The 13,116-nt window shown below is 44.6% G+C and overlaps 1 protein-coding gene across 4 annotated transcripts in view; it reads left to right on the top strand.

Annotated features, from left to right (window-relative positions):
- The window catches only part of med15 (mediator complex subunit 15), a 127,663-nt gene that overhangs the window by 21,918 nt on the left and 92,629 nt on the right, over positions 1-13,116 (top strand). For 3 of the 4 annotated variants that reach the window (XM_070887508.1, XM_070887506.1, XM_070887504.1), the window contains exons 5-6: positions 8,458-8,667; positions 12,065-12,225. In XM_070887508.1, the coding sequence (XP_070743609.1) occupies positions 8,458-8,667; positions 12,065-12,225 (371 nt within the window). The remainder of the gene's footprint in view (positions 1-8,457; positions 8,668-12,064; positions 12,226-13,116) is intronic. The other variant, XM_070887507.1, reaches the window with a different exon arrangement.

Consider the following 13,116-nt stretch of genomic DNA (forward strand, 5'->3'; position numbering starts at 1 on the left):
CTTATAAGATGACTAAAACTGTACACAGTACTCCAGGTGTGGTCCCACCAAGGCCCTATGTAATTGCAGTAAGACTTTTTTTGCTCTTAACCTCTATTACAAAAGGATTTGAGTATAACATACCATTTACTTTCCTAATTGCTTGATATACCTGCATGTTAAATTTCAGTGGTTCGTGTACAAGAACACCCAGGTCCCTCTGAATATCAACATTTTCCAATCTCTCATCATTTAAAAAATATTCTGCTTTTCTATTTTTCCTACCAAAGAGGATAACTTCACATTTCTCCACATTATGGGCCCAAGTTTCCACATGATTTGCGCCTGATTTTTAGGAGCAACTGGTGGAGAACGGACTATCTTAGAAATCGCAATTCTCCACATTTTTTCTGCAGTTCTAGTCAGGTAGAACAGTTCTACTTTGGAACAGAATTTTTTCTTCAAAAGGGGGCATGTCCGGCCACTGACGCCTGATTTCAAAGTTTCCACAGTGAAAACGTACTCCAAACTAAGTTAGAATGGAGCAAGTGAAGATTTTTGTAGAACTGAAAAAACCTGTTCTACACATTAAAAAAATCAGGCGCAGGTTACAAATTAGGTGTCCAGAACGAGGTGGGGGGGGGAGGAGGAGGAGGAGGGGGGAAGGGAAGTCATTAAATTCTACAATAAATCCTTATTTATCCTTCTACAAATATTATACAAATAAATCCAACCTGAATAAACATTTATAAGCAAAGAAAAGATTAAATAAACCATCTTCCTACCTGTGTGAAAGTGCTTCAGGCACGGAGAGTGCTGCAGTCAGCCTGAGGCGCCCGTTCTTCCCGCGGGGGGGGGGGGGGGCGGGGGAGGGGGGTGCGAGAGAGGGGAGGAGGCGCCCGTTCTTCCCGCGGGGGGGGGGGGGCGGGGGAGGGGGGTGCGAGAGAGGGGAGGAGGCGCCCGTTCTTCCCGCGGGGGGGGGTGGGGGGGGAAAGAGAGGAGGCGCCCGTTCTTCCCGCGGGGGGGGGGGGGGGAGAGGAGGTGCCCGTTCTTCCCGCGCGGTGGGGGGGGCGCCCGTTCTTCCCGCGGGGGGGGGAGGGAAGCGCCCGTTCTTCCTGCGGGAGAGGGGGGAAGGAGACAGTGAGAAGGCTGCAAGTGCTGATGGCAATGTGCTTTTATTTAAAAATTTTCAAAAATTAAACAGCTACAAAGAACTACATAAATGGCCGAGTGCCAATGTTTCCTTCATGCTGCGCCTGCGCCGGCAGGAAAAAAACTAATTCAAATAGTACCCGCTCCCTCTCACTTACAAAATCGGCGCGAGTGGTAGGCTCCGCCCCCCTGGGCGCCGCGCCAAACACACAAAGAACTGCAGAACGCTCCAGAATTGCGAGTTATTTTTCCGGCGCCGTTTTAGGCGCGAAAAACGGGCGCCCAGCTCGGAGGGGCGCCCGTTTTTTTATCGTGTGGAAACTTGGGCCCTATATTCTATCTGCCGTGTTCTTACCCACTTGCTTAACCTGTCTATATCCCTTTGCAGACTCTTTGAGCCCTTCTCACAATGTACTTTCCCATCTAGCTTTGTATCGTCAGCAAACTTGGATACATTACATTCGGTTGTCCTCATCTAAATCATTGATATAGATTGTGAATAGCTGAGAGCCCAGCACTGATCCTTCCAGTACCCCACTAGTTACAGCCTGCCAACCAGAAAATGACCCGTTTATTCCTACTCTGTTGTCTGTCCGTTAACCAATCCTCATTCCATGCTAACATATTACCCCAATTCCACGAGCCCTAATTTTGTGTAATAGCCTCTTGTGTGGCACCTTATCGAATGCTTTTTGAAAATCCAAATATATTACATCCACTGGTTTCCCCTTATCTACCCTGCTAGTTACAATCTCACACAACTATTAGATTTGTCAAACATGATTTTCCTTTCAAAAATCCGTGTTGTCTGCCCTATTATATTATGATTTTTTAAAAACGTGCCCTGTTACCATGTCTTTAATAGTAGATTCTAACATTTTCCCCACTGCTGATGTCAAGCTAACTGGTCTATAGTTCCCTGTTTTCTCTCTCCCTCCTTTCTTGAATAACAGGGTTACGCTTGTTACCTTCCAATCCGTGGGGACGGTTCTAGAATCGAGAGAATTCTGGAAGATCGAACCAATGCATCTACTATCTCTGCAGCCACTTCTTTTAATACAAGTGAATGTCAGCCATCAGGTCATGGGGATTTGTCAGCTTTTTGTCCCATTCATTTCTCTAGTACTATTTATTTACTGATGCTGCTTTCTTTAAGTTCCTCATTCTCGCTAGACCCTTGGTTCTCCACTATTTCTGGAATGTTTTTTGTGTCTTCTGTGAAAACAGATACAATGTATTTGATTAACTTCTCTGCCATTTCCTTATTCCCCATTATAATTTCTCCTGTCTCTGCCTGTAAGGGACCCATGTTTGTTTTCGCCAATCTCTTCCTTTTTACATACCTATAAAATCTTTTCCAATCTGTTTTTATGTCTCTTTCTGATTTACTCTAATATTCACTTTCCTCTCTATCAATTTCTTGGTCATCTTTTGCTGAATTCTAAAATTCTCCCAATCCTCAAACTTGCTATTCTTTTTGACAACATTATAAACCTCTTCCTTTAATTTGATATTATCTTTAACTTCTCTTGTTAGCCATGGTTGGACCAATTTTCCCGTGGGGGTCTTGTATTTTAAGGGTATCTATATTCGTTGCGTATTATAAATTGTTTGCCATTGCTTCCGTACTGTCATGTTTTTAATCTAGTTTCCCAATCTATCTTGGCCAACTCACCCTCATACCTGCGTAGTTTGCGTTGCTCAAATTTAAGACCGTAGTTTCAGATTTAACTAAATCACTCTCAAACTCAGTATAAAATTCTATCATATTATGATCATTCTTCCCCAGAGGCTCAAAAGACCATAAGAAATAGGAGGAAGAGTAGGCCATACGGACCCTCGAGCCTGCTCCGCCATTCAATAAGATCATGGCTGATCTGATCATGGACTCAGCTCCACTTCCCTGCCCGCTTCCCATAACCCCTTATCCCCTTATCGTTTAAGAAACTGTCTATTTCTGTCTTAAATTTATTCAATGTCCCAGCTTCCACAGCTCTCTGAGGCAGCGAATTCCAAAGATTTACAACCCTTTGAGAGAAGAAATTTCTCCTCATCTCAGCTTTAAATGGGCGGCCCCCTTATCCTAAGATCATGCCCTCTAGTTCTAGTCTCCCCTATCAGTGGAAACATCCTCTCTGCATCCACCTTGTCAAGCCAACTCATAATCTTATACGTTTCAATAAGGTCACCTCTCTCTCTTCTGAACTCAAATGAGTAGAGGCCCAACCTACTCAACCTTTCCTCATAAGTCAACAAACTCCTTTACTATAAGGTTGTTAACTAACCCTGTCTCATTACACAATACTAGATCTAAAACAGCATATTCCCTAGTTGGTTCCTCGACATACTGACCTAGAAAACTATATTTAATGCATTCCATGAACTCGTTCTCTGCAGTATTACTGCAAATTTGGTTTACTTAATCTATATGAAAATTAAAGTCCCTCATGATTACTGTATTACCCTATTACATGCATCTCTAATTTCCTGATGTATACTGTGCCCGACACGACAACTACTGTTCGGGAGCCTATAACCTGCTGCCACCAGTGTTTTCTGCCCCTTGTTGTTTCTTGGCTTCACCCAAAGTGATTCTACGTCTTGATTTTCCGAGCTAAGATCCTTTCTCTCTATTGTCTTTATCTCATTCTTTATTATCAGGGCTACCACCACCTCACCCCCCCCCCCCCCGCCCCTTTCCATTTTGCCTTTCTCTTCTAAAAGTCAAGTATCATGGAATATTTAGTTCCCAACCCTGGTCACTGTGCAACCACGTCTCTATAATAGCTATTAGATCAAACCCATTTATTTCTATCTGTTACTGATTTATCTGATTTGTTGAGAGTGACTTTAGCTTTTAACTTTTTTCTATTTTTCTCTAATGCCCTATTACCTTTGTTAAACTCTCTGTCTCTTCCTGACCTACTCTGCTTATTTTTTACCCAAATTACTACTCTGCTCTACAACCTTGACATTTCTCTCATTGCTTTTGAATTTACCTTTTCCTGAATCTTGCCACTCTCCTTTATTAGTGTAAATCCTTATCTACAGCCCTAGTTATTCGATTCGCCAGGACACTGGAGTGTCTGTGGAGCCCGCCCCAACGGAGCAGCTCCCTCCTTGCCCATTTCTGGTGCCAGTGCCTCAAGAACTGAAACCCCTGCCTCCCACACCACTCTTTCAGCCATACATTTAACCTTGGAATCTGTTTGTCCCTATGCCCATTTGCGCGTGGCTCGGGTAACAATCCAAGAGATGTCCTGATTCTGGGATCTGTTACTTTGGCAATCTGCACTAGGCAAGGTGGCTGCTGCAGGGCCGGAGTGCCTGTGTGAGCCCCGTGCTGCAGACCCCCGCCTGGAACTCCCTTCAGCCATGCGCCGTAGCTGCTAATGTTTGACGTGCCCATCAGTATCAGCCGTGCCGGTGGATTGTGCTGCTGCCCGATGCAGTTCCCAGCTTTTGTCGAATGGGGAGTTCTGTACCCAGCATCTGTGGTGCCAGAGAAACCTCTCTCTCCCTGGCATAGAGCCAAGCAAATATTCAATCCTAGAGATAGAACAAAGCACCTTGGATTTCTATAGCGCCTTTCATGACCACCGGATGTCCCAAAGTGCTTTACAGCCAATTGAAGTACTTTTAAAGTGTAATCACTGTTGTAATGTGGGAAATGCAGCTGCCAATTTGTGCACAGCCAGCTCCCACAAACAGCAATGTGGTAATGATCAGATAATGTTTTAGCGATGTTGATTGAGGGATAAATATTGGCCAGGACACCAGGGATAATGCCCCTGCTCTTCTAAATAGTACCATGGGATATTTTACGTCCACCTTACAGAGCGGATGGGGCCTTGGTTTAACGTCTCATCCAAAAGAGGGGCTTCTCTGCTGCTATGTATGCTGGTTAAAAAGCTCCCCATTCCACAAAAGTCCTTTCTTTCACCCATTACTACCTCACACTGACCTGCGTGTCCCATGTTTTAAGTTGTAAACAGAGTTGGTGCATTGAAGGCTGTCCATAGTTCTTAATTTACGAGTGTCCGTGGTTTCAAGGGGCAGCTTGTATCTGTTGCAATGCAAGATATTTGGGACCGTCAATAAGTGTTCGTATTTAGAGAGTGCACGTTTGTACCGGTTTCACTGTATTCCAAGGTCGAAGGAAAGGAGCTGTTATTGGGCTGCTAACATGCCTTGTCCACCCTCTTACTGCCTTAAAAACAAACCTCCAGATTAGGATTGAAGAGCAGTGTGATTGTGTGTCAAATCCCTGAGACACTTTCTTCCAGCAGATCACTCAGTGCAGGTGCAACTCTACTTTATCTCAGCCGATGTAGCACTGCTGCGGGTAGTCTGAAGACTTGGGTTGTGGAAAAGTCACACTACTGCTCCTTTTGGTGTGTTTCTCACAAACGGTGATTATCATAAAGATAACTGGAATCAGGCCTTTTTATACCATTAAGTGTTGAATTTCGACCTCCATGGCACTACTCTTATCAATAAGTCCACTAACTTCTGAACACGGTTAATCACAGCTGCTAAATTGTTCCTTTCCTTTAAACAAGCTGTCTGAATGTCCTCCTTCAGCACTGATGATTTTCCTCGGTTTGAGGGAAGTGGATACAAATTTTGTGTGTTCCTGATTCCTGTGAGCATTCACTGTGTAAATGAATATCTCCCAGGAACACACGTGTCTGTGGGTACAGAGTGGCCAGGCTGCTGACAACAGGCTCACAATCAATGTGCAGACCTTTCTGGCCCAATTTGTGAGCTTTTTCTTCCTCGTTTACTTGGATTTTGGACAAGACGGACCAGGCATTGAAATCAGGGAGGCTTCTTCACAATAGCTGTGGCTGGTGTGTCATTTGTGGAAAGGTGTGCGACTGGCATGTAGCAGCACTCAGCTCCACCCTCTGTGCCCCAGACAAAAATCACCCTCTACTCCTTCACAACTGCCTGCCCACCGGGCTGTACTGAGAACTGTCCAGGTGAGGGTGGAGAGGTTTGGAGTGCGTAGAAGATTGGGTATGAACTCCAGAGTTGTTTCCCATCCCATAATACTGACCTATAAGATTTCTGTGTAAAGTGGTGGCAGAATTTATTGAAGTACAGGATTTCCGTGAGGGGTAATTCATGTATCAACTGTGCAAATTGAATATGTTAGCAGAGCAACTCAGTAGTGTTATTGGGAAATGAGTTGCTTGAGCTAGTGAATTATTGAATTGATAGAGTAAATAGGGAGAAACATAAATAACAAAAGAAAAATTAGGATGAGGATAAGGGATGCACAATATATACTCTCAGATAATGACAACAAAACTTCAGAAAAATTATTGAACAATTACTTTGCCTCAGTATTTACCAGGAAGACTAACAAAGTAGACATGACATTATAAGAAGAGATCAAAAAATATATAAACACATTTAAGATAGAAAGGGGGAAGATAATTGATAAACTAGTCAAACTTGGAGAGGATAAAATCCCTAGCTCGGATGGATTGCATCCACACATAGTAAAATAAGCTAGGGAAGAGATACCAGAAGCACTATTTATATAAAATTATTAGAAAAAGGAATAGTGCCAGAGGACTGGCGGACAGCTAATGTTATTCCTATATTTAAAACGGGAAATAGGACAAGTACAGTGAATTATAGAGCAGTTCTCTTAATGTTGATGGAAAAATAATGGAATCTTTACTGAAAGATGCAATAAAAAACATTTCAAAACTGAAACTATAATAAAGAATAGTCAGCCCAGATTTCAAAAGAAAAGGTCATGCTTGACCTTACTACTTAAAAATAATTTAATAACAAAGAGTAGACCAGGGTAATGCAGTAGATGTAATATATTTGGATTTTCAAACATCCTTTGATAAAGTACCACATAGACTCATGATGGAGGTCAGAACATGTGGAGTCAGGTGCCGAGGAGCAGAAAACAGAGAGTAGGGGTTGAGGGCAGCTACTCAAAACAGGCAAAAGGTGGAAAGTAGTGTTCCAGAAGGATTGGTGCTGGGGACCACTGTTGTTCATAATTTATATAAACAATTTGGATTTGGGAATTGGAAGTTACTACTGAGGAGGACTGCAACAAAAGACAGGGAGATATTAATAAACTGCCAAAATGGGCCTGTAATTGGCAAATAAATTTCAATATAGGTGTTGCATTTTGGTAGGAGAGTAAGGAGGCTCCATATTGCTTGGATAATAAGTCTAAATGGGGCAGAGCAGAAACCTCTGGGTACAGATTCACAAATCACAAAATAACGAGCCAGTTAATAAGGCCATAAAAGAGGCAAACCAAGCACTGGGGTTAATTTCCAGACGGATAGAGTTGAAAAGCAGCAACGTTATGTTAAACTTATATCAAAGCTTGGTTAGACCACACTTGAAGTACTGTGTACCATTCTGGTCTCCGTGTAAGGATGATCCCAGAACTGAGAGGTTATACATATCGGGACTGGCTGAATAGGCTGGGGCTCTCTCTAGAAAACAGCAGGCTGAGCGCCAACGTTTCCATATAAGCTGCGCGGCTGTGCAGCTCTCTGCTGGGTCCGCGCAGCCCGGAACTGGCTCTTCCGATTGTGAACAGGCCGGACAGTCCCTTAAATGGGCTGCATACCCAAATAATAATTACTGGGAACATAGCTGTGAAGGGTGACCTAATAGAAATCTTTAAAATGATGAAGAGGTTTGATAGGGTAGATGTAAAGCAGATGTTTTCACTTGGGGGGAAGGTTTACCAAAGAGTGGTGAGAATGTGGAACCCACTACCACCAGGACTGGTTGAGGCGAAGAGGATAGATGCGTTTAAGGGGAAGTGAGGTAAGCACATGGTGGGAGAAAGCAGTGGAAGGTTATGCTGATAAGAGTTAGATGAAGAGTAGTGGGGGTAGGCACGTGTGCAGCATAAACATCGGCGTAGACCATTTGGGTCGAATGACCTATCTCTGTGCTGCAAATTCTCTAATTCTATGTTTCTGCTGGTGGGCGGGTAACCAGGGGACACAGATTTAAGGTAATTGGTAACCAGAGGGGAGATGAGGAGAAATGTAATTACGCAGGGAGTTATGATCTGGAATGGTGGTGGGAGCAGATTCAATAGTAACTTTCAAAAGAGAATTGGATAACTACTTGGAGGGACAACATTTACAGGGCTGTGGGGAAAGGGATTAATTGGATCAAAGAGCCAGCACGATGGGCCGAAAGGCCACCTCCTGTGCTGTATCATTCTATGATTCAATCTGATCTTTATTTGGCATCTGCTTTTTTTAATTAAAAAAAAGAGTTTAACAGAAGTTTTATTTTTTTTGTTTCCCTCCCTCCTAGATCCAATGAACGCTTTGCAGAACTTGCAAGGTGGCCCTACGGGGAGCTCGAGTGGGATGATGGCCACTCGTCCCCCCGGAGCTCCTTTGCCCGGAATGTCAGGTCTGGGACAGGTGAATCAGTCAATGTCACACCCTGGACCGCCTCAGCCGGGTACGTCTGGAATGGTGCCTCACATGCCTGGTTTCCCGCCAAGCACGCAGCAGCAGTGTGAGTAGGATATGAAAGTTGCAAGGTCCTGAAGTAGGCCGCACCTGTTTTTAACGGCCACTGTTGTCTCAATGTTTTTTTGCGTGACTCTTTCCCTCGCCGGACAGCGCTCCCGGGTTTGAATCCCACCCCCCCGGGTCTCGACACTCCCGTTTGCTGTCCACTTGCTCAGTAACTCTGTCCAGTTCTCTGGAGGAGAATGTGACTTTAGCGGTGACTTTAGAGTTGCCTGGTGTCGGACAGGAGCAGAGACTGTCTACCCTCTCACTGGAGGAGAGGAAGGCTTGTGGGCACGCCGCCACGTTGGTGAGGAGGTAACCAGACCACTTATCTTTGACTTACGGCAAGGCATGTATGGTTGCTAAATGACCATAGCACTCCCTGGCAGAGCCCGTTTAGTATTTTACACTTGCTGAAGTTCAGAATGGATCAGTAAATCTCTAAGGGAGTCACATTACACTCCACAATACTTGTAACAAATGTGTTAGCGCATCCATACAGAATTCTTTTGCATTGCATTTTAACACATTGGTTAACCTACTGAAAGCAAAGTAATTGTTTTGAAATGGGTTAAAAGAGCATCAGAGAAACATGTTTGTAAAAAATGTCACCAAGAGCAATTTAAATCTCAGTCAGAATTCTCCATATCGTGATCATTCCATCTATTAATCTTCAAATATGTAATGTATTGTGGCTGTTAAGTCCTTTGCTAGAATACAAGGTCACTGACCTGAGTTGATAGTGATTGAACTCTGCTCCAAAAATGGGAGGAACAAGAAAAGAGAAGCCAAAATCGTGCACACCCTCCTTCACTGAGCATCATCACAAACTGTGGGAGGACAGATTCGCCTGACTGCTTCTGGAGAAGTCACGTGCAGGATACACCTGTGAAAATGTTACCATGCCATTGCAGAAAGACAGCACCACACAGTGCCTCCTCCTGTGTCATATAAAACCCCCAGACCAGTTCCTTCCTGCTCGCCCACCCACTTCCAGTTAAAGGTTCTTGGCTCCTTACATGTGACCACCTGAAGGTAAAGTCCTAGGACAAGGCCTCCTGCCTCGCGACAGAGGTCAACTGGAGTAGTCAGACATCAAAGTATCAACCATTCTGCTCATGTATCTGACCCGTCCAGGTTTCTGGATTTGTTCAGGTTACAGAGATTACTGTGTCAGTGCTGGCGAACATCAGGAAAGATCGCAGGCTATCCTTTTTGTGCTCCGAAGGTGTGTGGAGAATACTGATTGACAAAGAAAGGTCAATTATCCCTGCAGGTGGGTGGGATCATGCTGTGTGCATCCCTGCTGGATGAACCAGCAGAAATAATCTTTCGCCGTTTACCCTCATAACCTGCCGCACAGGAGGAGACCATTCAGCCCATCATGCTTGTGCCCAATACACCCAAATCCAGGTTATTAATATATGTCAAAAAGAGCAGTGGTGCCAACAGTGACCCTGGGGAACACCACTGTATATTTCCTTCCAGTCTGAAAAACACACGTTTACCACCATTCTCTGCTTTCTGACCTTTGGCCAATTTCGTATCCACACAGCTACTGCCCTGTTAATCCCATGGGCTTTAATTTTGCTAACAAGTTTATGATGTGCCAAATGCCTTTTGAAAGTCCATATACACAACATGATCTCACTACCTTCATCAATGGTCTCTAACTGACCAAAATTTTGAAAATCTCTAGGTATTTTTGAGCTTTTCTTTATTATCTTAAACTCTTATTCTTGGTACTAGTTTGGTGAATATTCACTGGTCCCTTTCTCCAATATTTTTCATATAATGTGTGCCGAGAACTGCGTACAATACTACAACTGTGGCCTAATCAACATCTTGTACAGATTCAAACATTGATTCCTTGCAGTTGCATTCAATGTCCCATGTGTAAAACCCAGAACCCTGGTTATCCACATCCGGTCACATCTTTAAAGATGTATGTATCTACACCCCAAGATCTCCCTACCCTCCACTGGGTTAAGAATCTTAGCATTCACTGTTCTGTTTTCCAAAACGTCCCACTTCATAGTTCTCTGCATTTAACGATGTCTGCCAACTATATGCCCACTGCACAAACTGTATGTATCTTCCTGCAGTCTACTGCACTTCTCCATAATTTGTCATGCACTCTAAAGTAAATTTTGATATTTCTCCCCTTGCGCATATGTCCTAATCATTTACATGAATAGCAATGCATTCCCTTGATCTGTTTCACTGCCCTACCCCTCTGTCCGACTTTCCCCTTTGTCCTTCCCTCCCAGACCGAGATTGGAGGAGGAAGTGTGTGTGGAATGGAGATTAGAGGAGGAAGAGGAAAATTTAGAGGAGCAATTAGGATAGAAAACTTATTAAAATAGTGAGGTATGAGAATGTGTGTGATGGTGAGGTGGCCGCAGTTTGGAGCTGCAGGAGAATGTTCTTTAGGTGATTTTCTTTTATCCAGATTACTTTCTTAAAAGAAGAATTGGTGACCCACGATACCTCTGGTGTTGAGCCTTGCCGTATCCGTTCATTTACAATGAGGCTTTCACAGCTCGATCAGTGCCCGTGTCTATGGGGGATAACGCATTGTGTAAGGGAGCTAATAAGCCTCAAATCCACCACCTCTGCACTGGGTTCTCTCCACCACTCTGCTCATAGGATATTGCAGTGGACTTTAGTGTTTAGAAATACTGCAGATGAAGGCTCAGAACCAGGGAATTGACTTTTAAAAATTTCTGTGATGTGGGTGACAAGGCAAAATTGATTGCCCATTGGAGTTGCCTTGGCTTTGTTGCGACAGTTGTTACAACTGAGTGGCTTGCTAGGCACTTGAGTCAATCACACGATAAGACTGGAGTCATGTATAGGCCAGATAGGGTAGCAGGTTCCCATCCCAGTTTCTGCATTTTATGACAATTTAGCTTTCATGTTTGGATTCGAGCTTATTTGTGAATGTTCTTTTTTTAAGCAAAATCCTTTTGATGTAAGCAGAAGATTAACATAACCTCATCTCTAGTCATTCATTCTCGGAGCCTGTGGCATTTACTGCACCGAATACTGTAGCACTTACTGCACCCAGTGCATAACTCGCCATGGTTAGTCTCATGTCGTGAGCACAGGACTCTTCGTATACTATGGTGTGAATGCCCAGGTTTGCAATATTAATGTTATTAAAGCTGAATGTTGTACACGACTCCCCCTGCACATGGAACGTCCACAAACTCGCTGAGTGTTGTGCCTTGTGGGATTCCCGCCTTGTGTCTGAACCGTACAAACTGTTCCCTCTTGGGAGCTGTGCGAGACATGCTTTGTCTCTGTGAGGCAGCTGGTCGGGTCGAGGACCAAGCTCGCACTCTGAAGGAGAGGGTCGAAGTTAATAGTGTTCTTTTATGAATCCAATCCTCCAGCCCAGTTACAGGTGCAGCAGAATGCTCAGCAGCTGCAGCAGTTCCAGGCTCAACAGGCAGTGCAGCAACAACAGCAGCAACAGCAACAACAACAACAGCATCAGCAACAGTTCCAGGCACAACAAATCATAAAACTACAGATGCAGCAGCAGCAACAACAGGTAAAAGTACTGACCCGCATCCCCGGTACCACAGATAGGACACTTCAATGTGTGATTGCACCAGAGAGGGTACAGAGGAGATTTACGAGGATGTTGCCTGGACTGGAGAATTTTAGCTCTGGAGAAAGATTGGATAGGCTGGGGTGGGTTTTTTTGTAACAGGCTGAGGGGAGACGTTATTGAGGTGTATAAAATTATGAGGTACCTAGATCATCATCATAGGCAGTCCCTCGTATCGAGGATGACTTGCTTCCACGCCAAAAAGGGATGAGTTCACAGGTGTTTCAATGGAGGACCTAATATTCCAGATCCCGAACTATATTGAAGGGTGGAAGATGCCTGTGCGTGGATTTTTTAACGTGTGGTGGGCGTTGCACACCAGCCACCACACGGGCTTGACAGAGTTAGGTCTTAGTCCAGTGGCAAGGATTAACCAGGACAACTGGAGACCAGCTCTGCTGCACGGACCTAGTGTGCACACATATCGCAGTGTGGGCTGGCCCGTGCTGCCCCTGGGCCCCCGCCTCTCCTGGGCCCCGATCACGTTTCTCCGCGATCTCTCACCGCTCCTTCGCCCCGACCTCACCGCTCCTGCTGTACCTGCCCACGCTCCAATCAGCGACCTGGATTTTGGTGACGTCCAATCCAGTCGCCCTCTTCACAGTCGTCGCTCTCCGGCACTGTACCTTGGAGCGACATGCTCCTTTAAAGGCCCTGACCTGGATAGCAGAGCGGTCAACAACCAGGGGATGTAGATTTAAAGTAATTGGTAGGAGGTTTAGAGAGGATTTGAGGGGAAATTTCTTCACCCAGAGGGTGGTGGAGGTCTGGAACTCACTGCCTGAAAGGGTGGTAGAGGCAGAAACCCTCACCACAGTTTAAAAAGTATTT

This window comes from Pristiophorus japonicus, chromosome 8, assembly GCF_044704955.1.
Source record: "Pristiophorus japonicus isolate sPriJap1 chromosome 8, sPriJap1.hap1, whole genome shotgun sequence".
Classification (NCBI taxonomy): domain Eukaryota; kingdom Metazoa; phylum Chordata; class Chondrichthyes; family Pristiophoridae; genus Pristiophorus; species Pristiophorus japonicus.